Source organism: Falco peregrinus, chromosome 9 (assembly GCF_023634155.1).
Source record: "Falco peregrinus isolate bFalPer1 chromosome 9, bFalPer1.pri, whole genome shotgun sequence".
Taxonomy (NCBI): Eukaryota; Metazoa; Chordata; class Aves; order Falconiformes; family Falconidae; genus Falco; species Falco peregrinus.
Window position 1 is genome coordinate 5032672 of NC_073729.1, and position 26869 is coordinate 5059540.

General features: G+C 57.5%; 2 protein-coding genes across 12 annotated transcripts in view; one reads left to right on the forward strand and one right to left on the reverse strand.

Annotated features, from left to right (window-relative positions):
* HRAS (HRas proto-oncogene, GTPase) overlaps positions 1–2700 on the forward strand; it is a 43702-nt gene extending 41002 nt beyond the window's left edge. For both annotated transcript variants that reach the window (XM_055814740.1, XM_013298240.3), the window contains exons 5-6: positions 540–664; positions 2399–2700. In XM_055814740.1, coding sequence (XP_055670715.1) covers positions 540–659 — 120 coding nt within the window. In that variant the 3' untranslated portion in view covers positions 660–664; positions 2399–2700. The remainder of the gene's footprint in view (positions 1–539; positions 665–2398) is intronic.
* An 8258-nt stretch (positions 2701–10958) lies between these two features.
* Positions 10959–26869, reverse strand: part of LOC101921845 (USP6 N-terminal-like protein) — an 81558-nt gene continuing 65647 nt past the window's right edge. For all 10 annotated transcript variants that reach the window (XM_055814738.1, XM_055814736.1, XM_055814739.1 and 7 more), the window contains 8 exons: positions 23429–23538; positions 22551–22599; positions 20944–21064; positions 19981–20075; positions 18277–18342; positions 16793–16892; positions 15438–15590; positions 10959–15212 (listed from right to left, as the gene is read on the reverse strand). In XM_055814738.1, the coding sequence (XP_055670713.1) occupies positions 13936–15212; positions 15438–15590; positions 16793–16892; positions 18277–18342; positions 19981–20075; positions 20944–21064; positions 22551–22599; positions 23429–23538 (1971 nt within the window). In that variant the 3' untranslated portion in view covers positions 10959–13935. The remainder of the gene's footprint in view (positions 15213–15437; positions 15591–16792; positions 16893–18276; positions 18343–19980; positions 20076–20943; positions 21065–22550; positions 22600–23428; positions 23539–26869) is intronic.

The following is a 26869-nucleotide window of genomic DNA, read 5'->3' on the forward strand; positions in this document are numbered from 1 at the left end:
TCCCTGTCCAGGCTGGAGCCTCCATAATCCCTTTGGCAGCAGTGGAGGCAAGATGCTGTCTCAGGGGTTTCTCCAGGGCTCTGGGCTAACCCCCACAGCAGGTCAGCTAACCTCAGGGGACTGGGCCAGCCTCACCCACGGTCTGTTTTGGCAGACCTGCAGGCAGAATGTGCCAGCGCTGGAAGGACCCTGTGGGGCTCCCAGAGCACAGAGGTGGGAGTGGAGCAGATGATACCTTCCGTGGTCTAGTGGTGGCTTTTCTCTTGGGTGCTGGATCTCCTGCAGGCTGCTGAAAGCTGATGCATCTCAAGGACTTCAGAGCTCCTTGGCCTCGTGGTGGCTCACTCCATCTCGCTCTCTGTTTGGGGGCCACGCTAAGATCCCTGTTAAATCTTCCCAGCTTGGTTTTGTGCTTTAACTGCCATCTGCCCTGCTGGAAGACAGCGCTAGGGACACCAAGCTGGGGAGCAGAGCTCTTCCCTCTCCCCACTGTCCCCTCTCGAAGCGGGCAGCCGCTTGAAGTGATGCTTTTCTTCCAGGGCGTTGAAGATGCCTTCTACACCTTGGTGCGGGAGATCCGGCAGCACAAGCTGCGCAAACTGAATCCCCCAGACGAGAGCGGCCCCGGCTGCATGAACTGTAAATGTGTGATATCGTGACTGCGGTGAGTGCTGGAAGCAGGCGAATGGGGTGCAGCGGGGTTAGATTGGAAGCAGGGCAGGAGGCGACTGCAGGCGCGCTCATCTGCAACCAAATGCAGCAGAAACAATTTTCAGCAACGGGTATTTTTTAAGGAAATGCTTTTTTGACTGAAACAGCATTTTTCTGTCAAAACATGGGTAAGTCAAAATTCCCACTTTCCTGAGGAAGCATGTAGGAAGAAAGGATTGTTTACTTCCCCCCCCCCCCCCCCCCCATTTTGTGGAACAAAAATTCTACGGAACGGATTAAAAAACCCATGTGTTTTGTCGTGCTTTCCCCAGGAAAGCTCCTTCCCGTGCTGCCCCACTGAAAGGGGAGTTAAGCTGGTGTTACAGGTGTGCGGCTCACTGCGTGTCCACCACGCTGGCCCTAGAAAAGTTCAGATGAAGAGCTGGGTGAGCACGTTGCCTCCTGAGAAACTCCTGTAAATTCCCTCGTCCTAAAGCTTCGGAGCAGACCTGCCTCACTGTGAAAGTCCCGTGTTCCTCAGAAGCATCTTCCCCATTAGGTGCATCCGCTGGGATATTTGGAACTGTGGCAATGTTGAGAATTAGCCATAAGGGGGCTGTTCTGCTTTCATAAATTGTGTGTGCTGGAGCCAGAAACAGGGTTTTTCAGATGGTCCATGTTCACTTGTCTGTTCTTCTTCTTTTTCTTTCCATGTTGGTGGTTTTGTGGGGGTTTTTTTTGGAAGGATGAGTATTTAAATCATTGCAATCCTGCTGGGTAGCAGTGAGGGAGAGCTCCTCTTGGTGTCCCTGTGTGAGCTGGATGGCCTTAAGCCAAACGCCTGGGAACATCTGGCTGTGTGACCAGCTCCTTCCATGGCAGAAACGGAGGGAGGCAACTGGGAGAGAGCGCGCGGGGGAGATGTACGTCTAAGGCCACCTGGGACTGGGGTGTGGGAGAAAACCGTGCACAGACATTGCCCTCAATGTCTTTTGGGGGGGTCTCCCAAGCACCTGGCCTGGCCCTTCACCCCTTTACACAACTGCTGGGAGTCCTAAGGCAAAGCACATTGTCTCTGGAGGTGGTGCTAAGAGGGTCTTGCTGAAGGTGGAAGTGGGCAGCTGGTTTTTCTCCGTTGCTTTTTGAGCCAAAGGCTGTGAGCGCAGCAGAGCTCTTCCCCGAGGAAAAAAATAAAAATGCTGGCAGTGCTCGCTTCCTCTGAGCAAAAAACCAGCCGAGCACCCCACCCCTCTGCTCCCCGCCGAGGCGCGCGAGGTCTCTGGGGGGCCCAAGCCGAGTGCTGTGCCCAGCGCACTTATCACTGCTAGGAGGGGTTTCCAGATGTTCGGGTCTTCCAGATGTTCGGGAGCATTTCCTCCGGATGGGGATGTGAGCTCGGGGCTCGTTTCCTGCTCTGGCTCACAGCTGACGGCGCGGGCTGGCGGATGCTGCTGCTCCCCTGCACCGATGGCCAGAAGCCGGGTCCTTGTCGCAGCCGGGTGGCAGTGCCGGCAGGGGCCGTGCCTTCAGACCGGGGGGGGGCGTGGGGGGGGGAAGGGGGGAACGTGCAGGGAATGCGTGTTCCGTGCTGAGCCGGGTCCACACCTCCGGGGCCTGTGTAGCCCTTTGCTTTCCCTCTCTGGGCACTAGCAGGGTCATCCCGAAACGTGCAGGGTGGGCGATGGAAACAGCCCCCGCTGGTCCTGAGGGCGAGGGGGTGCTGACGAGTGTCCTTTTTTGGTTTCAGCTGACTGGACTGCGTCTTGGAGAGGTTCCCACTGTGCCGAGCGCAAGGAAAGAGGTGAAGCGAAGGAAGAAGCAAGTGGATTCAGGGGAGGAGTACAGGGGGAGGGGGAGAGGAAGAGGAGGAGGAAGAGGACAGGGGGAGCATGAGCCCCTCCAAGGACTATCTCGCACTTCACCCAAGCCTGCGGCAAACGACGTTTTTTCTTTTCCTATCCCCTCCTCCTTTGGCCTCCTCCCACCCCGGCAACTGTACAAAGCCACAGATTGAATCACAGTAAATTATTATTTGATGGTCTCAACAAACCGTCTCGCTGGCTGTGTCCTCCTTCCAGAGGCGCTGCTGCTGGTGCTCCGGGAGGATCGCTGGTGGGACGGCGGGGAGGGGAGGGCGCTGAGATTTGCTCTCCATGGACCGAGGCCATGCTGTAGACCGTGAAGGCGATCGGGATAGAGCTGTCTTTGTCTCCGGCAAGTCATCGTCATGTCCCCATCCCCCCAGTCCACCTGAAACTCTTTGCTGGCCCCAAGTTTTGGTGGCGTGGAAGAGCGCAGCCCATCGAAGCCTGTCCTTGGCGCTCCCCTGGGTGCTTTGCCGTCAGCCTAGTCCTTGTGGTATTTCTTATTTTTTTATGGCCTTAGATGTGATACCTGGAAGGGAAGAAGCATCAGGGAGGAGATCTGAGAGCTGGGTTCACCTCAGCTGGTGCCATTTGGTTGCTTCCTTGATTTTTTTTTTTTTTTTCCCAGGCAGCTCTTTCTGGCACAGCACCTCTCAAATGTTTATGTGCTCCAGAGGTAGAATTAGGCCTTTCTGCTCCCCTATAGCACCCATCTAACACTAACACCTGCACAGCACATAGACCTTGGGCTGCTCCAGTCTGTCAGCACTGCGTAATGGTATTCAGATCCTCGTCTGCCCTGTGCACAGCTTAATTACTGGTGAGCACGTAGCAGAAGGGCTCTCCGGCGCTGCAGACAGCTGGCTGGCTGCTCAGCAGCTAGGACGAAAGGATTCAGACTTCCAGTCCCTGGGTTTAGAGTACGTAAGAGTTTTTTGGATAAGGACTGATAACTGGGAAGCCGGTTTTCAATGAGCCTTGGGATTTTTGCCTGGGGGCTGACCAGCTTCTCTCACCTGCCTTTTGCTCGCAGGGCCAGGGCAAGGCATTGCACTCGGTGCAGCAGGCAGCTTGCTGCTTGCCGCCTTTCCCTCTCCCAAGCCATTGCGCAGGCTAATTTAGCTGGCATCCAGAGTGAAGAGCATCACAGGGGGAAGGTGATCCAGCCAAGTCTGGTGGGCAGCTGCGCTGCACAGGCTCGCCCAGGCCTGCAAAGGCACCGAGTTCAGCAGCCGAGGCTGGCAGGGGTTGGGAGCAGCGAGGGCAGCGTGAGTCACAGGGCAAAGCGGGTACAAAGACCCCGGTCACCCCAGCATGAAGCCACAGCCCACCAGGGGTTCCCAGCATCCGTGCGGGCAGCCTCCCGTCCCACCCCTCATCTTCTGTCGTGCCAGGCAGCAGCAGAAGCAAACTGCAGTGCTGCTCGGAGTTGCTGCCTTTGCTTTTGGCCTGGGCAAGACGAGACTTGTGCTAATGCCTTGTGTTTTGTACTTGCCTGCTCCGACGTGCCGCGGGGTACAGCCCTCACCCTGGCTGCAGCTGCCTGGCACCCGGTTCCTGCGGGAGAAAGGCTGATCCCGGCTCGAGTAGGAGCAGTCACCCGAGGGAAAAGCTGCCCTGCCTTGAGCTGGCTGTGCTGTTTGCAGCGGCGCCTGCCCCGCGCTGGAGGAGTGCTGAAGATGCTGCAGCTGCTGTTGGATGGTGAGGCTGGACCAGAGGCTCCCCGAAAACCTCCCAACCCGAGCTGCTTCAAGCGTGAAGCCTGGCAGTGTGGGTTTGGTTGCTTGGGGGAACTGCAGGCAGGGCCCAGGGCCGGGCTGCTCCCGTCTTTCCAGAAGATGATGACTAAAAGCCTTAATGGTAAGTGGGTGGGTTGATGGGGGGGACCCGTGCTTGGTGCTGTTAACTGCATGAGGAACCCGGTGCTGTTTCTGCCATAGAGCTTAGCTGGAGGCCCTCAGGTGAGGAGTAACGCTGTGTTTGGGGCTCTGGATGGCTCTAACACCTGAGAGTATCTGCTCATTTCTGGTTGGGAGCCAGAAACTGCAGTTTGGGACCGTGAGCCGTGGTCGGGCAAGCTGAGGAGCTCCGGGGAGCAGCGGGGTGAGGCGTTCTCAGGGGGCAGGCACAGCTTGGCGAGGGCAGCGCTGGCTGCAATACGACGTCCTTCAGCCCTTTGGTCGGGAGCAGGAAGCAGAAGTCCGAGCATCCCCCTTCAGAGGGGTTTCTGCACCCCTCAGGGCGAGGTTTTCCAGCTTGCTCTGGAAAGCTCTGGGTCTGGTCAAGTCCCGTGTGTTACCGTGGCTTGTGCTGGTGTCTTCTAGTTGCACGATCCTGTTGCTTCCTTGGGCTGCTCCTCATGGGTGTTGCACCGAGGGGAGCCGAAGACGAGCTGTTTCATCAGCATCTCGGCGGTCACTGCCTGTGTTTAGCAGCACACCACCAGGCACCAGCCAGGCTTTTCTCCCTGGTGGAAGAGCCTAGTTGACATCTCACAGCTTTGACCTGCTGTACGCTTCAAGCGGTTCCAGATATTGACAGTCTCTGGGCTGGGTGGTCACAGTCCTATTGTACCTATGGCTAAAGCAGACATAAAGGGGTGCTAAGAGTCACCAGGGTTCTGCAGATGGACCTAAAAGTTCTTCAGGAGCCTGGGCACACCGTCATCTCTGTGCAGGTGGTGGTACAGTGCTACGCCAGGACAGCACCTCAGACATCCAGCAGGCAGGCAGGAGCTGGAACTGAAGATGGCCAGCATCTCAGGAGGACCTGGATGGTGGTGGTCCGAGGTCCTCCGGTGAATTACAGCCAGGACCCTCTGCCAGGCAGTGCTGGTCACCTCAGGAGCTGGCAGCACCTTTGGTTAGCTTTTTGCTGTAATTAGAAGATCCCAAGGAGCATTGCTTCAGGTCAATGTTCAGGTCCATGCTGAAAGTTGGAGGTAGATGGGGGGAGCAAAAGGGGGTGCTAAAAGCTGGACCCACAGCTCTTCCCCCAAAATCACGTGCTGATCGTGGATGGATGTGGTGCTGCGCCTTTGTCCCAGGAAGGTGGCTTTCGGGAGGGTCCTAAAATACGTCTTCAGTACACAGTACGACACGTCAGCTCTGATCTGATCTTTGCGGTAGCCAAAAGCCGTGTCGCCCCTCGCAGGTGGGGCTGTGACTTTGAACCCGGCGTTCCCACGTGCCGAATTTGTGCTGGTAACAGGGATGGCACAGCAGTGTGGGTGGCACCAGGCAGGAGGTCGGCGCATGAGCTCACCACGTGCTGTCTGCTCGCCAGCTGAGCTGCTGGAATCTGAAAGGGAGGGGACAGTTTCATTGGAGCGAGCGTAGGTCTGGGCTTGGAGTTGATGTAGTTTATTTTCCCTGTAGTTATTTAACGCCCGGTTGTTCTCAAAGTCCCTGGACTAGAAGATGTCGTTTCCCTTCCGACAAGGAGTTTGTTGCCCACCTCGGTTCTGCTGCTGTGGCAGAGAGTGCGGTTGTTGCAAAGAGCCGCCGCGGGCACGTAGCTGGAAGCTGCACGAGGCCACCGAGGTAAGCTTTTTGCTGCATTTGGGCACATCATCTCACGTCTGGGGGCTGTGATCTCTCTTCAGCCGGTCATGGCAAGGCTGCAGGCTTGGTGCTGTGCCCTGGGTCTCGGGCAAGCGTGAACGCCGCCCCTGAGCAGGCTGCAGCAGTATCGTGGTGATCAGCTGCCGAGGCTGCGTCTCTGGTGGTGGAGGCGTGCCACCTTGGAACCCATCCTTAAGTGACGGGCTGGGTGAGGAGGTCTGGGAGGCGTGCCACCTTGGAACCCATCCTCAAATGATGGAAAAGATGAGGAGGTCTGGTCAGGTCAGGTCAGGTCTGGATGGCCCAGGACACATAGAAGCTTTTCTCTCCCACATCATTCAAGTGCCCCACACCCTGTAACGGAGGGGTTGGGGCTCCAGAGACATCACAGCTGAGTCAGCTGACAGAACTGCTTACAGGTCCTTAAAGATGCTGATGAAGTGCTGGAACAGATCTCGTGCCTTTCGGTCTGTCAGGGCTTCCACAGAAGCGTTTCCCTAAGCCAGCAGAGAGGATGACTCCGGGATGGATGAGCACATGGTGCTTGCTGAAGGCTTTGGCAAGCATCTGCGCTGAGTTTGCGGGAGGCTGGCAGCTGTCGTTGCTGGAGAGACCTGAGGGGGTGGGTAGCTGAATGAAAGGCTGTTTTACGGAGCAGCCCTGGTGGCTCAGTGCTGGCATCCTCCTCCTCGCTTGCGGTGTAGCTGGGTAAAGAGGAGCAGACCAGGTTTCCCTTCTGGACTAGACTCCAGTCCATGCTGCAGACCTCTGCAGCCCGAGCAGTACCTCTGTATCACCTCTTGGCTCCACCAGGAGCCTTACAGGGAAGCAAAGCCACCCAAGAACCAGCTTCCCCCAGGAACTGCCTGCCAGAGGGAGCTGCAGGGCTGCGTGGCCTCCAGAGCACCAGAGTGGCCCAGGCTCATAGCAGGGTGGGTGGCAGCAGGGGCTTGGGGTGCATCTGTCCACAGGTGCCTCTTGGGACCTCATAGCAGTTTTGGAGCAAGGATGGAAGTTTGTTGCAGTTAACTTTCCTCTGTGTCTTAGGGAGGGCTCGTTTTAACCGTGTTGAAGAACGGGGCCAGGCTTCGGTGACACCAGCCCCTCGGACCCGTGCCTTTGCGCGTGCCTTCAAAGCCATCTCCATCCCCACCTTGGTCTCTTGTAGCTCCTGCCAGCGAGCAGGGGTGCTCGTGGGGTGGGACCAGCTGCTTTGTCTCCTAGCGAGGTGGCTGGCTGCCTTGTTCCAGCTCCGGTTGCTTCCCTCCTGTGCTGCTGGGCAAGCACGGTGGCCTCGCTCAGTGACAGCATGCTGGCGTGCACCCTGCGTGCTTCCTCGACGCCCGAGGTGGGATGCAGGAGGTGGTGGGATGCAGGAGGTGGTCTGGGAAGGGCTCAGACATGCCTGTTCCCACTGCCAGGCTGTTATTTGCTGTGTGCAGGTTTATACCTGATGATGCGCTGTAGAAGGGGGGGGTAGCATTGCTCAGAGGAGGGTGTGGGAGCAAACGTCCTGGCCACCAGCAGCTGTGGGAACTGGGATGAAGATGATCTGTGCATGCGCAGCTCCGCTCTCCCCAGGGCAGGCGAGCCTTGGGCTCAGGGCAGGGGCTGTGGCTTTGCAGTGCCAAGGTACCAGCCCCGGCCAGGGCGTCTGGGGCTGGGGATGCATGCCCTGCGTGCCCTCACCCCGCTGCCCAGCTCCCAGCCGCTGCTGCCGCAGCCCCTTTGCAGCATGCGAGGAGCATGCGAGCAGCACAGCCGCATGCGAGCATCAGGCAAAGCAGCACAGCGAGTTGAAGAGGAGGAAGACTAGCACTACCTCTGCCAAACAGGCTGGGGCATAAAGCTCCCAGGCACAGCACATCCATCTCTCCCTTCACTGCATCCCAGGACCAGAGCCTCAAACAGCCCCAAGCCTCGCTCCCTCCCTCGGCCTGGCTCTGCTCCAGGCTCCACTGAGCATAAATTATTCAGCGCTGGCTGGTGTATGGCAGAGGCACGCAGCAGGGCTGCCAAGCTCTTGGTGGCCGTGGGTGGTGGGCAGGGAGGATGAGGAGTGCAGCCGTGGCTTGGCACAGAGCGAGCAAGCAACAGGGCGAGACGTGGCTGCCCCTGTCCCAGCTCCTGGCACGGCTGGTTTCGCTGTGGATGGGCCAGGAAGGGCAGGAACTGCAGGGATGCCCGGGCACCCGCGCCCAGCGTCGCCTGTGGCTCTGCACTGGGGGGGCCTCTGGGCAGCGACCGGCCCGGGGAGCTGGGATAAAGGGTGACACTCATGAACTCCACCACAGAAAGGGGGGGATTTAATGAGAATATGGCAATATTAATGGGATTTAATGGCGAATGCCAAGTACGGAGGGAGAGGCAGTGGGAGGACCTGACCCTGGCTGACAGAGCCGTTAGGATTTAAGCAGCAGCCTCGGTACCTTCCACAGGGTTCATCTGTCACTGGTCCCCGCTGTAGGTGAACTTGGGCTTGGGACTACGCAGCTGTCCTGCTCTCGGTCCCTGGGAGCAGCACCCGGCCCTGGGGGCACAGGAGGGGACAGGGGCTGTCTGCACCCTGTCCCCAGCCCCTCCTGGCAGCGGGGGAGCCATGCCGGTGACCTGCTGCTCCCGGTGTTTGGCCTAGGCTGGACCCCAGGCATGGCTTGTGTCTACCCTGAGGTCTGTCACTTCTCTGGTAAGGGACTGAGGTCCTGGGCTGACCTGCTGGGCAAGTCCCAGGGGTGGCCTTCCCGGGGGGGGGCACTCTGCACTGGGTGCTTGGCATGTCCTTCTTGAGCCAAGCCCCAAACCCAAGCCCCACAACCCTAGCGGGTCCCCTTCGGTGCTGGGTACCACTGTGCTCCTGCACTAGCCCGAGGGATGCTGTCAGGGCACGCGGTGCAGCCCGGCCCCGCTCCCTGGTCCCCACAGGGGCACACAGCCAGGAGGCCACGACCGGGCACACGCCTGGGGATGCCAGGGAGCAATGCCTTTACTTCATTTTTTTTCAATGACCACACAAAACGAGGCTGTTTCGGAGAGGAACACGACTCTCCCCGCTACACCCCTCAAACCCAGCGTGACTCACCTTCCCTGGGGGAACCCTGTGCTTCTGGATGCTTCTGCTCCCCGCGTGGCAGCATGGAGCTGCCACTGTCCCAGCGGTCAGACAGATGCCACATCCTCAACATCATGTAGGTAACTGCCAGCCCTTCACACCCGGCCCCAGTCGCCCGCTCGCTCTGTGCTGCCCCGGCCAGCAGGTTTGCCTAGCTGGCACCTGCAAACACGCGAGGGATGAGGTTGGCTTCCTCCAGCCCACGATGTCCTGCCCCTGCTCGCCATGGAGCATCCCTGGGCTGGCATCCAGCGCGAGATGATACAGGAGCCACCCCAAGAGCTGCCTCCTTGTTGCACTGCTCTGTAGAGGAATGAAGCTGGGTTAATTAGCATTGATAATATACAGCTGTGGTTGGCTTCAGGGGCGGCGCGTTGGCCGATGTAGCTAAGGTGCAGCTGTGGCTGGTTCTGTGAAGGGGTCGAGAGCCAATGAAGGGAGAGCAGCCGAGGAAGATGAGAGAGAGGAAGAAGCAAGAGGAGACAGAACACATGCCCTGGATGAAGAGAAACGAGGCGAAGGCAGCAGAGAGTCTGGCATGAAGAGTGCTGGGATGAGGTGGTAACGGACCTTGTTGCAGCTTGATAGTTTGGAGAGTGCTGCGACGTGGTGCTTGCTGCTGCTGTTTTTTTCCCCAGGGTCGCAGGCTGGGTTTTAACTAGTTAATATAAATGCGCTAACTTAAGGAGAACAAGGTAGGAGCCTTTTTTGTCCCTGTTTGACCTCTTTTAGGTGAGGCAGAGCACTGCTAGAAGCAGGAACACCAGCTGATGGCACTCGCTGGGTGATGCTCCAGGATGCCACAATTCCTGCACTGTCCTTCAGCCCTAGGATGGCATCCAGCTCGGATTTTGCTGTCAGTCTTTGTGCCTCCGTGCTGCCCTGTTAGAGACCAATGACCCTGCGTTTACCATAACCATGCTGCTGAAGTACCAAACGGCAGTGTTCTCTTAGGGGAAACCAAAATACCGTGCAAATGTGACACCCCAAAGCCAACAGTGCTGTGGTGATCTAAGCACGGGAAGCAGTGGCCGTGGAATCTGGGGGGTGCCAGAGGGGCTGCTCACATACAGCTTTTTAAAATCCATTTTCCGCTGTCAGCGGCACCCCCTTACGCTCCCAGTGAGCAGTGTAAGCATGACTCGGCTCTGACTGGTGTAGCATCATGATGTGTCACATTCCCCCCCTCCGCTGCGCCCAAGGCCTGTGTCCCCTCACTCCCCATCCCCTCTGACCCTCCCAGCGCTGCTTGTGGGCAGCAAAACTCCAAATACAAAATCTTGGGCAAAAAAATGAGAACTGCAGCAGGGCTGCTGGCCACGTGGGATGCGCAGGGGCTGGGGGCAGGATGCTGCCCATGGCCCACCGGGAGAGGACGGCAGCACGTCGAAAGCAGCAGTTTTCTTACCACTGCTGCTGGGGATGCCGGGATTTAAGCAGGGCAGGAAGGCAGGGAGGAAGGCACGAAAGGAGCAGGGTAGACTCACCGCAGCTGAAGCACATGTGGGGAACCAAGCTAAAAGCCAGCACCAGGAGGCAGCCAGTCTTGCTGCAGCATCTGTTGCTGTAAGAAACCTCGTGGAGACTAATTTTATGCTAAACTCCTTTAACTGTCACCATTACAACCATGTGAAGCACAGCATCAAATACTCCGGACGGTCTGTTTGGAACAGTGTAAAAAGGATTGACTGACTTCCCACCCCCCGCCCCCAAACTTCCTTACAAAAAGGCACCAAAAACCCCACAATAATAATAATAATAAAAAGCACAGACATGAAAACGTTGTTGTTTTTTTTTAAAGTAATAATTATAATACATTAGAAAGAGTCATGGAGGAAGCGTTCCACGCTGTAAACAAGAATAGCAATTAAAAAGAAAAAGCAGATGGTAGCCAGGCTCTGAAACCCTGACCTCAGCCGCCGTCCCGCGTTGGCACGGGTTCCTGGTGTGGGTCCCCAGTGTGGGTCCCCCAGTGCCGCCCTCCTGGCTCCCGCTGCCCCCCCCAGCACTGCAGCCACTCAAAGTGCTCAATTACAAACCAACCAAACAACAAACTAAAGCCAAACCCACAACACTGGTCTTTAAAACTACCCGGAGGGCAGCGAGGTGCCACCCCAAGGCTGCGAGGACAAGGACGGGGCAGCAGCTTTCCTGAGTTTTGCTGAGGCCGCTGCAGGGGGCTGGGGCAGGGGGCTTGGGCCAGTCACTTGTCCTGCTGAGCTGCCACCCTCAGCCTTCTCCTTCCCCTCCTATCGCCAGCAAAAGAGCTGAGGCTGGCTGGGCCACATCCTGCCCGCCCCGCTGCCGCACACCCGCATCTTCCTCTGCGGCAAGAGACAGAAGAGGTTCGGGCATCCCTCCAAGCTTCCAGCCAGCTCAGGCTATTTGCCCCCGGGAACTCTTCCCAAACCTGCCAGCTTTCAGGGGCTGCAGGCTAGAGAAGAGCTGCTTAGGTGGCACATCAAGGAGGATGGGGACCTTCCCAGCAAGAAGCTCACTGGTAGGAATGGGCAAGCCTGGTCCAAAGGTCACTGAAACCAGTTGGTGGCTTCCCCCAGGCTTGGAGGTGACCGAGGACCTTGCTTCTCGTTCCTGTTAGGGCTTGGAGGGGAGGAACCCCCCCAAATTCTTGGTGACCACCATGCACCCAATGCCACGCAACGGGTACTGTGCGTTTGACATGTCTCCAAAACCAGAGCCAACCACCTTTTCCAACGTCAGTACTACACAGCACCCCAGCCCGGGCGCGCACGCAGCACGACGTGCAACGGCTGAGTACCTGAAAAGAGGGGAAACGGGTCAGAACGAGGGGAAAGAGGTCTCAGATCTCCCACAAGCGAGTCAAACGCTGGGATGCGTCAGCGGGAGTCTTACGTGTGCTTCAAGCAGAGGACCGACCCCCCAGCTACAGAACCCAAGCCAAGAGGTGCTGAGCAGCCCCCTGACGTAACCCCTACCTGTCCCGAAACACTGCCCCGGCATTTTAACAGACCAACAAGTGTAACTACTGCACGGTTACTGAAAAACACACCCTAAACGAAAACCAGTTCAAGCACCCTCGTCCTAGAAAGGGCCTGTGGCGTCTCAAAAGGCAAAACCTGAACGTTCGTACAGCGCTTCTCCTCCAAGAGCAACGCTCCACTCCTCACCACGCGCCGGCGAGGTAGCTAGTGGGGTTATCCCTGCGCTGCGGAGCGAGAGCGGGCGGGCAAGGCTGGGCACTGCGGATGCCGTGGTCCCTGCCAGAGCAGGGGCTGCACCAGAAGCCGAGGTGCTGTGTCTGGCTGGCCGCAGCCAAGGATGGGGTGCACCCTCCGCTGTGCTCCCTGCTGCTAACATAAACGGCCACGTGCACACAAGGCAAAAATATCAAACAGCGACCCAAAGGAACCCTGATAAACCCCACAGAGTAACGTAGTGGAAGTTTTCTGCTGGGCTTCCAGGTAGGCTTCAGATCAGGTTGTGTTACTGAAGCAACTTGTGAGATAAAAAACATTTTCAAAGTCTCCTTAGAACTTAACGGAGCTTTTGCGTAGGGCCTGGGAATGGCATGGGAATCCCACCTGCAGTCCCACCTCTTCTGGCCAGCAGAGTCAAACAGAACACATCTGGACCAGCTTACTACCTGCCCTTTCCATCAATCTTCCTCCCTGAGGAAGCGCTTTCACCTGTAGGTGTGAAGTAGCTACTGGGAACAGGAGTTTGGACCAGCTCTTTCCACACTGGAGCCGTGCCCGGGTCCCGGCACACCTCCAGCCGATGGTTTGGGCTGTGCAGCGGGATGGGGAGGACATGGCCAGCCCAGCAGGACTCGGTGCATGAAGGGCACGCAGGCACCCGCTGCCTCATCTCCCCAGCAGCGTGCCGTGGTGACGCTGATGCTCTACAGCATCACCATCCCAACCGCCATGCCTGGCTTTCCTTCCTTGGGTGCTGATTTCTGGGTGGGCCGAGTGCAGGCTGGGGGCAGCGCGCTCCCCTTCCCCGACGCTTGCTCACCAAGCCGGCTTTGCCGTGCCGCGCCGCGCCACCAGCAGCTCCCACCCTGCACCCAGGAGGGGAAGGCCAGCAGGAAGACCAGGCTCAACCTCCATTGCTGTCCCTGTCACCTTGGGAAAGAAACCACCCTGGCGGTGGTCCTTCACCGGGGTCCCACCAAGGAGACCCCCCTGCCCCAGACAGCCCCCGCCACTGCAGTAGGCGCCGGGAAGAGCCGGGCACCGCTCTGCGGGATTGCACGGAGCGGGCAGCGCTGCCCGTGCCCTGCCGGGCACCACGGCCCTGCCACCCCCCCCACTCCCACCGCCTGCCACGAACGCCGAGCTACGGCGGCAGGGCCCTTTGGGAGCAACGCTGCTGGCTGCACCCGCCGGGCATTTTAAAGAAACGCCCACGGCCACGGGTACCCACAGCAGACAGGAGCAGAAAACACGCACCGCGTTCCCCAGCTGCGTTCGCCAGCCCTGCTGCTGCCCCACCAACGCGTGACGAGGCTCAGAGAGCTTCGAGCAACACAAAAACGAAAGCGCTTTCCCATTTGTCCATAGGAACGATGCAAACCCAATTTGCTGGTGGCTCCTGGCACCGGCGGCCACCGCTCCAACCTCCTCGCCGGGCGCTCGTACCGAAGCACAGTGCTGTGCTGCCACCCCGACACGGCCCTGCTGAAGGGGGGGTGGTCCCGAAAACGGGGCGAGGGTGCTGCTCCAGCACCCGCTTCCTCTCCCTCGCCTCCCCCCTGTCCCCACTAATAGGTGACCGATTTGGGCAGCTTCGCCAGGGGAGGGGAGCCCGAGAGGAAACTGTTCTCCGAGCGGGATTTGGCAACCTGCGGCGGTAATTTTGGTTTGGGGCTCAGGGGGGGCCGTGGGGCTTTCAGTGCGTTTAATGGTTTCTGGAGGCTCTTTTGGGCGTCTGCCTCCGCCGGGTCCAGCGCGAGAGGGGGTGGCACGGAGCTGGCAGGCAGGGGACGTCCCGTCTCCGGCAGAGGCGATGCCACCTGCTTTCTGTTGGCCAAGTCCTGCTCTGTCGCGTGGGCCATGTGGAGGGGAGTGGTGGTTTTGATGACGGCGTGGGGGCTGTTCCCCGCCTCCGGTGCCGGCTGCCCAGGGGAGCCCTCACCCAGCCCCGTGGCCACCGACTCGCTGCCGGACAAGAGGGGCATGCTGCCCCCCGGCAGCGCGCACAAGCCCTCCGGCCAGCGCCCGGGGCCAGTGGGGCTCCCCGGCCCGTTCTGCTGCAAACTGGTGAGCTCCCCCGTGGATGCAGCTTTGGCTGCCAAGCGCTTCAAGTCCGTTGGGTCTGGCAATGCCACTCGGCAGCGCTCCTCAGCTGTCTGCTCCCTGCGCTCGCTCTCAGGGGAGCTGTCGTGCTGTGATGTGCCGGAGAGCTGCTGGCAGCCGCCCGGCCAGGGGCGAGGGGGTGCATCGAGCGCTTTGTCTTCACCGAGGGAAGATGCTTGTTCTCCTGCCAGCCGGGCAGCAGGACTTGGCTGCCATACCGCGTGGTCCACAGCAGAAGGCTCAGCTGTGCTCAAGTCCGGAGGACACGGCGCGTTTTGGAGCAAGGAGTCCAAGGAGCCATGCTTGGCTGGGGTGGGGAGGGAGACCGGCCCGTGGTTCACCACGGCCCGGCCGGGAGCGAGGAGCGGCTGCTCCGGAGGCAGGGCCGTGGGCAGGAGGTGGTGGTGGCCCTGCATCTCACTTGCCTTCAGAAGAGATGGCAGCTGCCCATCCTCGGTGGGTTCCACCCGACGCTCCTCTCCCGGCAGCCCACCCACAGGAGGATGCAGGGGGATGTCCGTCGTTTCAGCTGCTTCGCTGCCCGGGAGGGTGGGAGTCCTGGAGTCTGCCACCGCCGTTCCTCCCAGGGCCCCGGGACCTCGCTGGGGATGGGGCTCCCTGTCTGGGGGGTGCTCGCCCACCCGCCCATTCTGGCCGTTGGCCGCCACGCTGCCCTTCACAGCTACTGGGTTGAGGGAGAGCTCCAGCCCCAGGGGTTTCCGTGGGAACTCCTCAGGCTTTGCTGCATTGGAAGCAGAGAAAACAAAATAAACCCCAAACTGTGCATCACTTCACTTCTGCACCCGGCATGCCCCGACCGGGGGGAAGGCAGACGCTGCACCCAGCAGGTGCCAGCCCTCCTGGGCTGCCCCGGTTCCCAGCCACGCCAGAGGGATGCTCTGGTCCCCAGGGGACACGGGTACCACCGGCTGCCTCCACCGGGCCACCCACCTTCCCCTCGACGCACCTGGTGGGGGAAGGTCAAATTTCATCTTGCGCAGTTCAGTCATCGACACCTGCAGCTGCTCGATGACGGCATCATCCTCGTACTGCAGGGAAGCGGCAATTTTCTCCTGCAGAAATTCCCGTAAATCTTCCAGCGTCATCTTCAGCAAGCGCTCTGGGGGATGACAGACAGGAGTAATGGCAGCGGCATGGCCAAGCTGCTGGGTAGCACAAGCGTGGGTTGCATTGCTTTGGTTTTATCCAGGTTTCTGCTGCTGCTCCCACTCCAAGGTGGGACAGCCTGAATATTTTTGCCTCTTTCCCACCCTCCTGCTGTTGCTGGGGGTTGCTGGTACATTTACATGTCCGTGCCACCTGCGGGCAGTAGCTCAGCAATGGCAGGATGATGACGGCTGGGACCTACGCTGACCAGGATGCAAGGTTTGGGCCATTTCTGGAAGTTCTCACCAGTACCTCTAGGAGGAGGAAAAGCTCCAGGAGACAGACCCGGAGCATCAGACTGAACAGCCGCCAGCCCCAGGCAGAGGCGCAGGCAGAGGTGCTGACCCACGCCAGGGGTGCAGGCAGGGGTGGGATGCAGGCAGGAATAGGATGCAGGCAGAGATGCCGATCCACACCACACATTCTTAGGAAGGAGAGGTGACTTCCCAGCCAGGCTGAAACTTCTGCCTGCCAGTTGCCCAGCCTTTGCAAACCAACGGGATACTTAAAGATGTATTTCAGGATAGCCTGTTCTTCATTCGGCTGAAGGAAGAAGCAGGGTGGCTGTTTGCAGAAGCCAACACACACAGTCCCGATAAATCCCGCTGGCCCACAGGTTCCCAACATGCACCGTCAGCATCGCTCCCGCCCCAGATCAGAGACCTAACGGGGTGACAAAAGCAAGGCTGCTAGTTTATGGGAGAAGAGGGGTTCAAAATCCCAAAGACCTCGAGGTAGAAACATCATTGCCCTAATATTATGTCAGAAACCCTGGGTCTGGTCATTTTAGAAACGTATTAATAGATTTCTTCCTCCCTCTAACAGCCCTTTCAGCTGAACCACTACACAGAGCTTTGCAGTCAGATGGGTCTGTGTCACCCCTAAAAGTCTGTTGATAAAATGCGGGGCGCAGCAAGCACGAAGGCAGCCGGGAGCGTTTCAGGTGGGGCTTGCTGCGCGCTGAGCGCAGCGTTTCAACCCTTGCAGCATCTCACAGCCTCCCCGCAGCACCAGCACGGGCCGGTGCCTTCTGGGGCCGGGGCAGGCACGAAGCAGGCCGGTGGTGGCCACCAAGGCTCGCCGGACCAGCTGCGTGCGGGTGGCCCAGCACGGCGCCACCCCTGCCGTACCAGATGCGCCCTGCTGGGACCTTACTTTTGTGCAGCTTGAGGATGGTGTAAGCCATGGCCGTCAGCACCCGCTCGCCTTCCAGAATGTAGATATCCCACAGCCGCAGGGTGAGGGTGAAGGGGGTCTGTTTCAAACACACAAACAAAAAGCCTCATTAGCACCAAACTCATTGGCACCGACTGGTGGGATGATGATGCAGAGTTTGGTGGCACCGCCACGTCCCCTTCCACCGCAACATGCAACAGGGCATTGGATTAGTCTACAACACAAAACCCTATTTTAGAGTTGATGGTTTTGCCTTAAAGCTAAGACCCTTGGGTGGCTGGAAAAGTACTTAAAACCTGGCCACGAATGCAGAAAAAGGAGAAACTTTCCACACAGGCATGCTAGCACGTGGACTCCCCTACCCTGGAGGGAGCATCATCATCTTCCAGCCTTGCGAGCACACAAAACCACTCCTGTATCCATCCAGATTGCCCAGACAGATGAAAGGCTATTGATGGCACAGGTCTGAGGGCCCAACAGTGCTTCACTAAGCATTAAAAAAATAAAAAAATCACTCCTTCGGTGTCTAGAGAAGTACTCTTCATTACACACAGGCTTATTTGTGCCTGCTAGAAAAACCCAGATCCAACCTAACAAACAGGACTGAACTGATACCCAAAATGATGGAGCCGTCCATCACCTCCCAGCAAAGATTTCAGGCATCTCACCAGCACAGAAATTAATACTGGTCCCACTGTGACATTTCAGTTCAAGCTTAGGATGCTGTGCTTACTCTCCAGAGTCTGGCAAGACCCTCTCATCACGATGCTGCAATTAAAGGGACTTTGCATTTTATACAGCTTTGAGCGTCAGGCTGCAAAGCAGCGAGATCCCTCTCCAGGGGAAGGGATCATCTGCTGTTTTATAGGAGACGGGGCAGCAGAAAACTGAGACCGAGGACACACAGATGTCCTAAATATGAGCAAGTCCAGATCTTGCGTTCCAGTGTGTGAGCACAACGCTGCCCCTGAAAATAAAGTACTCTCGGCTTGGGACTGACAAATTAGCTCTGGACAAATCCGGGTAATTTTCTCACGCTTTCAAGTGTCTCCAATGCCCAGACTGCTCCTTTGCCCGCAGCTGCTGCAGCGCTATTTGCTGAGGTTTGTGCCTCCAGCAGTTCTTCTCCCTACATTGTTTCCAAAGCTGAAGTGAGGTTAATAATCGCCTCTGCAGCAGTGCCAGTGGGCAGGAGAAGGATCTCTCCTGACTTTGCAGCTTACGCTGCTGCTGCTGAGCCATCTCCCGGCACCTGCTTGTGATGAGGCAGCAGGGACTGGCTTGTCATCAGTGACACACAGTTATTTTTAGCTTCTCCCTTACTAACTTACGAGTGCGCGCATAATACCCCACCTTATAAAATATTAACACCTTCTTCAATTACGATACTTTCTCAAAAATCCAGGCGGATTAACCGTGCACGCAAGCGGCAGAGCAGCAAACAAGCCTCAGAGCATCCTCACCCTGTCAATGAAACACTGCAGGAACCACTTGGTGGTGTAAATCCCCGTAGTCATCTGCTCCTTGTCCTGGAAGGAGAGAGCAAAGAGAGACAGGCGTTTCACCAGGCTGGCTGCTGGGGGGTCAGGCACCTCACAGGGCTTTTGCGGGGGGGGGGGGGAGGTCGGCTGGTTGGTTGCTTAATGCCAGGGTCTGGGTGCAGGATCTGGCTGCGTCTGTCTCCCAGCAAAGCCCCTGCTTTCCTTCCTGGCGCTGAAGCCCCACTTTGGCCCTTCACCCACGGTGTTCATCGCCCCTGATCCTCAGCGTGGCCAGAGGCAGCTTTGGAGGGGCATTTCTAGGAGAAGCTTTTCTGGCCTAACACCTACTCCAAGGATCTAACAAAAACCTTCCCGGACAAAAACCACGTGCTCCTTGCGGGCTGCCACTTTTGTTTCCGCAGCCATTCCCAGGCGAGCCTCTCAGAGCACCGCAATAACGACAGCCCCAAGTATCCCGAAGGTAAATCCAGACCTGCACAAGCAAGCCAGCTTTGCTAGCACTGCCTCACTTGCATGGCATGGCTGCTGCCAGACCAGGAAACTCTTAAAAACCTCACCAGCATCACCCCGGTCTATCACTTTTCCATCCCTGCCTGGCACCCGGCACAGCGCTCGCACATACCTTTGCTTTCCCTGGCATGGCACAGCTGGTGCTGGGATGCGCAGCACCCTGCACGTGCATAAAGGCGACGCGCAAAGCCAGCGGAGCGGCGGGGATGGGAAGAGAAAGAAGCCCATGGGATTAACCGTCGTCTCCAGACTTTGCTTTCAGCTGGTGCTGGGCACCTGCAAGCCTGGGGAGCCTTCAGGAGCCGAGAGGCATGAGCAGCTTTCTGAGAGTTATTCCCATCCTCCCTGTCCAGGTTTCCCCCCCGTACCCATGGCTACAATGAAGTGAAAACCTTGTCTTGGCTTTGTTTCACTTTTACGGCCAGGGCTGGCTCGTTTGCAGCACGACGCAAGCGCTGCTGCAGAAGACGGCAATATAAACAGCTTTTCCTGGACCTGGGCCACCGAGCCCCTTGGGAGCACAAGGAACCTGCAGGAGTCTGGCCACTGGATACCAACCGTCTACAGCAAATGCAAGGGGGGACAAGGGGGGAAGGAAAAACCAAAAAAGGGGGGCAGGGGGAACAGGTGTTGCAAAATCGGACTGCAGTCAATGTGCCCTGAAGATGCTCCTCCAGCCACCAAATGGGCTCGTACCATCTGCTCAAGAGAAAAGCAACTGGACTTTCCCAAGCAGCAAAACACACAGCAAACCTTACACACCTCCTGTCTTTAACCAACAGCAAAGCCGTTAAATAATCAGTGAATTAAGACTCCAGATAGTCCAGCATCACCCTTGGGGCCTCGCAGCTGGCGTGAGAGCGTGGTCCAGCCTTGCTGCTGCGTGCCGCAGCTCCTTGTGCCGCAGGCTCCCGGAGCCTTCCCGCCTTCCCTATGGGAGCCTCCAGGTTTTAGCGGTCCCTAAACTGGTGATAACCAGTGAGCAAACGACAGCCATGTGCCTCAGCCAGATTCAGGCACCTCATTTAATAGAGAAGCAGCCTCAACGCAGTTAGAAACGCGTTCAGCTGTGTGTCTGCCTGGCAGAACGCGGCGCTAATTGCTTTAGCGTTAAACCGCGGTGTTAGTGCGGGGGACTGATAGCCAAAGCGATACCATGTGCTTCTTCAGTTTGGGAAAGAGTTTGCTTAAAATCTGCTCGTGGTGAGCTTGAAACCTCTGCAGCTTCGGGAACCCAGGAATGAAAAAACCTTGAAAAGATGAGAGAAATACAGAATAATCAAGAAAAGCTCTGAGGCAGTCACCGGGGCAGCCTAGAAACTCATCCCGTGCTGCCTGCTGAAGTCAGCCGGACCCCACAGCAAGCCCAGCTACCTCCCTCGGCATCCCCCCCCGGAGCCCACCCTTCACCCTGCCCACCCGGGCACCAGCACCCCCACCCCAGCCTCCCAGCAGCCCCGATGAGCCCCCAGCCTTGCCTTGGCCAAGCCCTCCCTTGATGCACCTCCGAGGGTCAGAGATAAGCTGAAGGCGCTTGAGCCCCACAAGCTTGTGCAACGCCCCGTAACCCAGCAGGACACAAACTGAAGGCTGTCTGGTGTTATCGAGCCATAAGGCTCAGCCCTCTGCTCAGAGAACAACCTGACTCCCCGCGCACAGATTACTGCTAACCACAAGCAAGGTGAAAGGATCTTTAATGTGTTTGAAGTTAATATAGCACGTTTGGTGGAATTACATCTTCATAAAAACGCCAGGGCACGTAGCTGATGGCACGCTTAAAACAGAGCATTACACGATGCTCTTGGATGTACTTCTGTGAGACTTTTAAAAACTCATAACCTTGAGTTAATTGCTTGCCAAGGGCAAGGCGCTCCAGAAGGAAGATAGCACCTCTGTGAACGTGTTAATTACCGAGCGCTGAAGCTCAGTGCCGATAAACCACACTTCTCTCTGACGAACTTGTCTGCCTCCAAGAGCCAAGCCCAGCTCTGCAGTCAGGTTGCGCTGGCATGTAATTAAGCCTCACTCACTTTAAACAAGCAGGTGAGGGGGAAGGAGGCTCTACCGAGCCACCCGAGCAGCCCTGAGACCCCCCGGGCGCATCCCGCCCCGCCGTACCGTGCATGGCGTGCCGCTGGTTGGTCAGCAGCTGCGCCAGCGCCCAGAACGCATCCTCTTCGTTTAGGTACATCAGCAGGACGGCTGCGATCTGGCTCATCCCCTGGCAGTAGCTCACCTCCTGCAAGAGCCAAGAGAGGCACATGTGCCGCCAGACCCCACCGCGATGCCTAAGCTGCGGGAGCTGGTCAGGCTGCCTGTGCTTCCCTCTCCTCGTCCAAGGTTTGGTCCTGTTTCAAGGTCTTTTATCGTTTATGCTCAAATTCACAGCTCCCGTAGGTCTACAGCATCCACCACGGCACTGACTCACAGAACCGTTTGGGTTGGAAGGGATCTTAAAGACCATCTAGTTCCAGTCCCCCTGCCACGGGCAGGGCCCCCTCCCACCAGCCCAGGTTGCCCCCAGCCCCGTCCAGCCTGGCCTTGGGCACTGCCAGGGATGGGGCACCCACAGCTGCTCTGGGCAGCCTGGGCCGGTGCCTCGCCGCCCTCATGGGGAAGAATTTCTTCCTAATACCTGATGTAAATCCGCCCTCTTTCAGTTTAAAGCCATCCCCCTTGTCCCGTCGCTACCTGCCCTTGTAAAAAGCCCCTCTCCAGCTTTCCTGTCGGCCCCTTTAGGTGCTGGAAGGCGGCTGTCAGGTCTCCCCGGAGCCTTCTCTGCTCCAGGCTGAACAGCCCCAGCTCTCCCAGCTGCCCTCACAGAGCGGGGCTCCAGCCCTCTGACCATCTTCATGGCCTCCTCTGGACTTGCTCCAGCAGGTTCTCCAGTGGGAGGTGGGGGGTTGCAGGCAATGCCCCCCACCCCTATCAGCCCATTTGAGCCTGGAGGGCGAGGGACAGACGCCCCAACATAAGAGGTGCCTGCAGCTGCATCAAGGAAGAGGGGATGAGATGACAAACAGCATGTGGCTCCAATGCTGTTGTGGATTCCTTCAGCCGCATAAGCGCTGAAGTAATTAAATAAATAAATCCGGTAACCATTTATCTGGTCTGAGGGAAGGCAGGGTCCTTGTTTCCTTGACTAACCCCCCCGAGCATCTTCTCTGCTTTCTGGGGTAACTGTCCCCTCCTGGAGACGGAGGCGGTAGGTTCAGCTGCTAATTTAGGCTTATTCTGCCCATGCCCTTTAGCTAAAAATTACTGGTAGGCTGTAATAAATCAGTGTTTCCAACAAGGATGCCATTGAGCGTATGACAAGGAGTCAGAAAGACGACAGACCTTCTGCCGAGAGGCTAGCCCTGCCGGAGAGCCGAAGGGCAGTCCCTTGTCCCCCGCTGACACTCACCCAGACCGCATCTACCAGATGGCATTTACCAGGTGACAAAACAGACAAGGGAATGAAACAACTGCGGCAAGGAGCCCTGTGTTGACAGCGAGCCTTGCAGCTGTCTGTACAGCCAGCGTGAGGATTTAAAATTGGAATTATGACTGGCTAAACGCGGGGGTGTAAATACATATATACACAAACATGCATGTATACACATATATAAACTTATATAAAGCTTTTTAAAAATCTTTAGAGAGAGATATATACACACACACACACACACGACATATATAAAGTGCAATGCTCTTCACTTTAACAGGACTAACGTACTACTTACAGTGTTATAAACCGAGTATGCTGACAGGACATGGAAGAGCGCCTGCTGCCTGGGGAGAAAGAAGGACATTAAAGCACCCGAGCGTGGGGTCTCCAGCCTCGTGGGCACACCAAAGAGTGCAAAGGTGCTGAGAACACCCAGCCAGCTGGTCCTGATGCCTTTTGCAAGGAGCAGGGCTGATGGAACCAGAAAGTGCCTTGGTGGGCACGGGGGATGGGAGCTCTTCCTTCAGGGGGGTCACCAGCAGCCTGCTCCATCAGGGGGTCTCCCACAGAGACATGCATGTACCCGCACACCCTGTGTTCAACACCCCCACGCCTTGGGTTTAGAGTCGTGGTGGGATTTTAATAGACTTGTAACCACCCAGGCATCAGGTGTGACATACCCTGGGGGACAGCACTGCCACAATTTCATCAGTGGGCTCCCTTCTCCCTCCCCTCCTCGCTGAGGGGGTCAGCACCGCGCAGATACGCGGCGCAGGCTTCCTCGCAGGCTGCACGTCTGTGCCAGGCAGCCAGGTGTGACTCACCCAAGTGACACAGCCACTCTGTCAGACCTCTCCAACCCTGCCGTCCGCCCCATGCCAGCCAGCTCCCCACAGACCCACCCCGTCACCCCAGCCCTGGCTCCCTGGGGGACAAGGCACGCAACAGGCTGGTGCTGGGCTCAGGAACCGGGGCTGAACACAGTTCAGTGGAGAGAGACTCAGCAGCCCAGCACCTGGGGGTCGCACCGTGTGCTGGTGGCTGGTGGAGCAGGGAGAGGTGGCTCTGCTCTCCTGGGCACTGCTCGGAGCCAGGGGGCTGGTGGCCACTCCACCCCACGCACCCCCAGCGGCACCGATGCCCGTGCAGCCACGCGACGCCTCCCGTACTCACTTCACTCCATAGCGATCCCGAAACATGATGTGGTTCCGGAAGGTGCGGTTGACGTCCAAGTCGATCTGCTTGATTTCCGACGAAAGGCTCTTTGCTTGCTCTTTCATTTGCTGGAAGGGAGAGGAGCAGACAAGAGGAAGGAGCTGGACACCATCCCAGCCCACACCTCCTGCGCAGGGAGAAGACACGCTTCCCACTGCTGGAGCGGCACCGAGCCACAGCACCAAAACCACGGCACCAAACCACGGCAGAGCCACCGGGGACACTGCCGCCTTGCACCGAGCCACGGCAGAGCCACCGGGAACACTGCCGCCTTGCACCGAGCCACGGCAGAGCCACCGGGGACACTGCCGCCTTGCACGGCGAAGGGGACAACCCCATGCTTGCACGCCACGACGCCAGCAGCTGCCAACCCAGCCTTTGCCCTCTTGCAATGCAGATACTGAGTTTTCAGAATCTAAAGCCTTTGCAACTGAATTCAATTCTGATTTACTTTGACTTCTTTGTAGTACCCTGTCTGGCTGTCATAAAGCATCAAGACCTCTGTTGGCGCCTGAGGAATGATGCACCTCCCTAAGGAACCAACAAGCAGATGTATGCGCTGAGTCTCTGAGCTTTTCACAGGCTCAATCATAATCAAGTCCAAAGTTACGCCAGACTCTATGAAGTGATCTCCAACTACTACTTCCCCTGAAGAAGAAAATTATCTTAGTTTTAAGGAGCTTCTGCTAGAAAAGCCGTGCTGGGGTATTCCCTTGGACTGGTGCAAATGTTAAGGAACTGGCTGAGTCCAGAACAGAAACTGACTTCAAAGCCAAGAACGCCCATGTTCCCCCCATGCAGATGAAGGATGTTCCCCCCATGAATCCCCCCAACACAGATGAAGGACCGAAGCCTACTGCAACAAAAGGGAATTCAAACCAAACCGAAGCCCACCCCAACCAGCCGTGCCCTCAGACTCCCAAGCTGAGGATGCTCCATGAACGAACCCCACTGCAGTCCCCTCCGTAACCCACCGCTCAGCCCTGGGCGTGCGGGCAAGGACCATTATCTCATCCCACAGCCTCTAGGTACCACTGGTGATCATGCCTTCCTCCTCCAATACCTCCAGGGTTAACTGCATTAATAAAATACATTTTGTGACTGTCTCAGGTAGCCTGAGATCCAGCAGCAGCTTAGGGACAGCGGAGATGAGCAGCGAGTCTTGAGCCCAGGCTCAAGACCCTCCTTGCTCACACAGGAGACAGAAAACAGCACATCTGCACAGATCCTGAATCATCTCCAGCAGCTGCTGTCCTACCAACGCCTGTCAGCTTGACACAAGGCACCTCCAGGCTGCTGCTGACCTCCCGAGGTGGCCACATCAGCTCTGGGGAACATCAGGAGATCATTAGCTCCCAGACGTGTCCAGCACAGCACAGTCACAGCACCTTGGGAATATTAACTGCAACCTTGAAAGCAGCGGTTTGGAGGAGGAACGGCGCAGGGGCTATTTTGAATTATTGCCTGCACAGGATAAGGGAGGATAAAAGTGATGACAGAACGAAGATCTGATGAACCAGATCATTTCCCTGCTGTAAATCCTGTGCTCCCGGCATCCTATGGCTCCTTGCCCTCTATAAAGCAGGCAGATTACCTGAGACAAGATGACTGTTCATATGCACCCGGTCACTTCAGTGCAAATTCCCCTGCTAAAGGCCCTCAACAACACAGAAGCCTGCCAAAGACTGTAAACCTCCCTACTTTAGGCTTTTTTAATCACTGCACCTGAATAGCAGGTAGGTTGCACAGCACTTTGCCACTTCCACGCACCCAGGAGGCTTTATTAATTCCGCAGGTGGTAAACAAGAAGCCCAGGATGGGCTGATGTCCTTTTTTCCCCTTGTTTAAGTAACCTGGTCCACAGATGCCCTGCCAAGCTTGTGAGCCCTGCAAGCCAGTGGCAGAGCAGAGGCTGGGAAGCTGGAGGTCCCATCCCAAAGACCTTTTCCAAAGCGGCCGATAAAAGCCAGGATGCCTCCACTCTGCCCCCCCGCCCCCAACACGTTTCTCCTGTCCACCTTCTCAGCTCTCCTCAAGCCCTCTCAGTTGTGGCTATAAAACCCCGGGGAGGGCAGAGCATCACACCCACGCTGAAACCACGGACGGTGGCACCACGGACAACTGAGCTGCCACGGCCTTGAAGAAGACTCGGGGACTTGCACAGAGAGGACTTGGAGGACAGCTGGGATAAGATGAAGCGCTACGGAAGCAATCGCACTGGGCTTTTTAATTGCATCACTCCAGAGACGACAAGGACACAGGGAGCGAGGCAGCCCACGTGGCTGGAAAAGCAGCTCCTCCGCCAGCCTGAGCGCAGGGGACACCTCTACAGAGGGAGCAGTGGGTATACAAAAAGGAAAAATTGCCCAGCACGTGCTGGATGGCACGCTCAAAACTCACGGCACACGCAAAAGCCAGGCTTTTGTGCCATGGCTCACGGCCAAGGAGAAACGGGGTGGCCGTGGGACCAGCCCCCCCAGGACGCAGGGCTGGGGGCTGAGGCTTAGTCCCTTCTTGAAAGCAAAAGCCCTCACACCCCGGAGCTGCCCTGAGCCTCGTCGGGAGGAAATGAAGGGCGAGCTAATTACTGGCGGCAGCTGGCACCAAAGAAGAGGCAGATAAAGACGAGCTTGCAGGGGGGCTGCACCAGCAAAGCCTATTAGCCCTGAAGCTCCTGCTTAACGCAGACTCCTCCGGAGTGCAGAGAAACTCCTGGTGACTTTCATTTGTCTGGATTGCTCCCCTGCCTGCGCAGCACGGCTTCGAGGGAGGGAGCGCGATCAGCAGCTGGGAGATCTTCGTTACCTCCGAGAGCTTCGTTACCTCCGAGAGCTTCGTTACCTCCGCTTGCTGCCCGGAGCCCAGCCCGCCTGCCCCAAGCCCTGCATGGGACTCCATCCCAGCAGCATCTCGCAATTAACATCTACGCTCCACTAACTATAATGAGCCTTAGCACCATCCTGCTCGATAGGCAGGGATTTTTAGAAACACCTGCTGGAAGCAAGACTTGCCCTCCTGCCTCCAAAATGTAACCGTCTCCATCACACCCTGATCCCTGCCTGGGTACGTGATGCAAAATAAATCATTTGGGGTACCCACAGCCAGCACCTCCCCGCGCCGGGGTACCTGCGGCCGCTCCGCATTGCTCCGGGGAGCTGCAAGAGGTACCTTTGCTGAACTCCCCCTCCCTCCTCCCTGCACTTTTCCCTAAGGATGCAGCAACTGCGATCCAGCAATTTTTGCTCGCGGCTTCCAGCAGAGTAAATGGAAGCAGGCTATTAGGGAAAGCAGCTGGCTAGCGTGCCGAAAGGCTCCAGCCTAACACACACACGGCGATAAACGGTTTATACCCTCTGCATTTTCAGTCCTCGCTAATTCTAAGCCTTTCCTTCTCAGAGG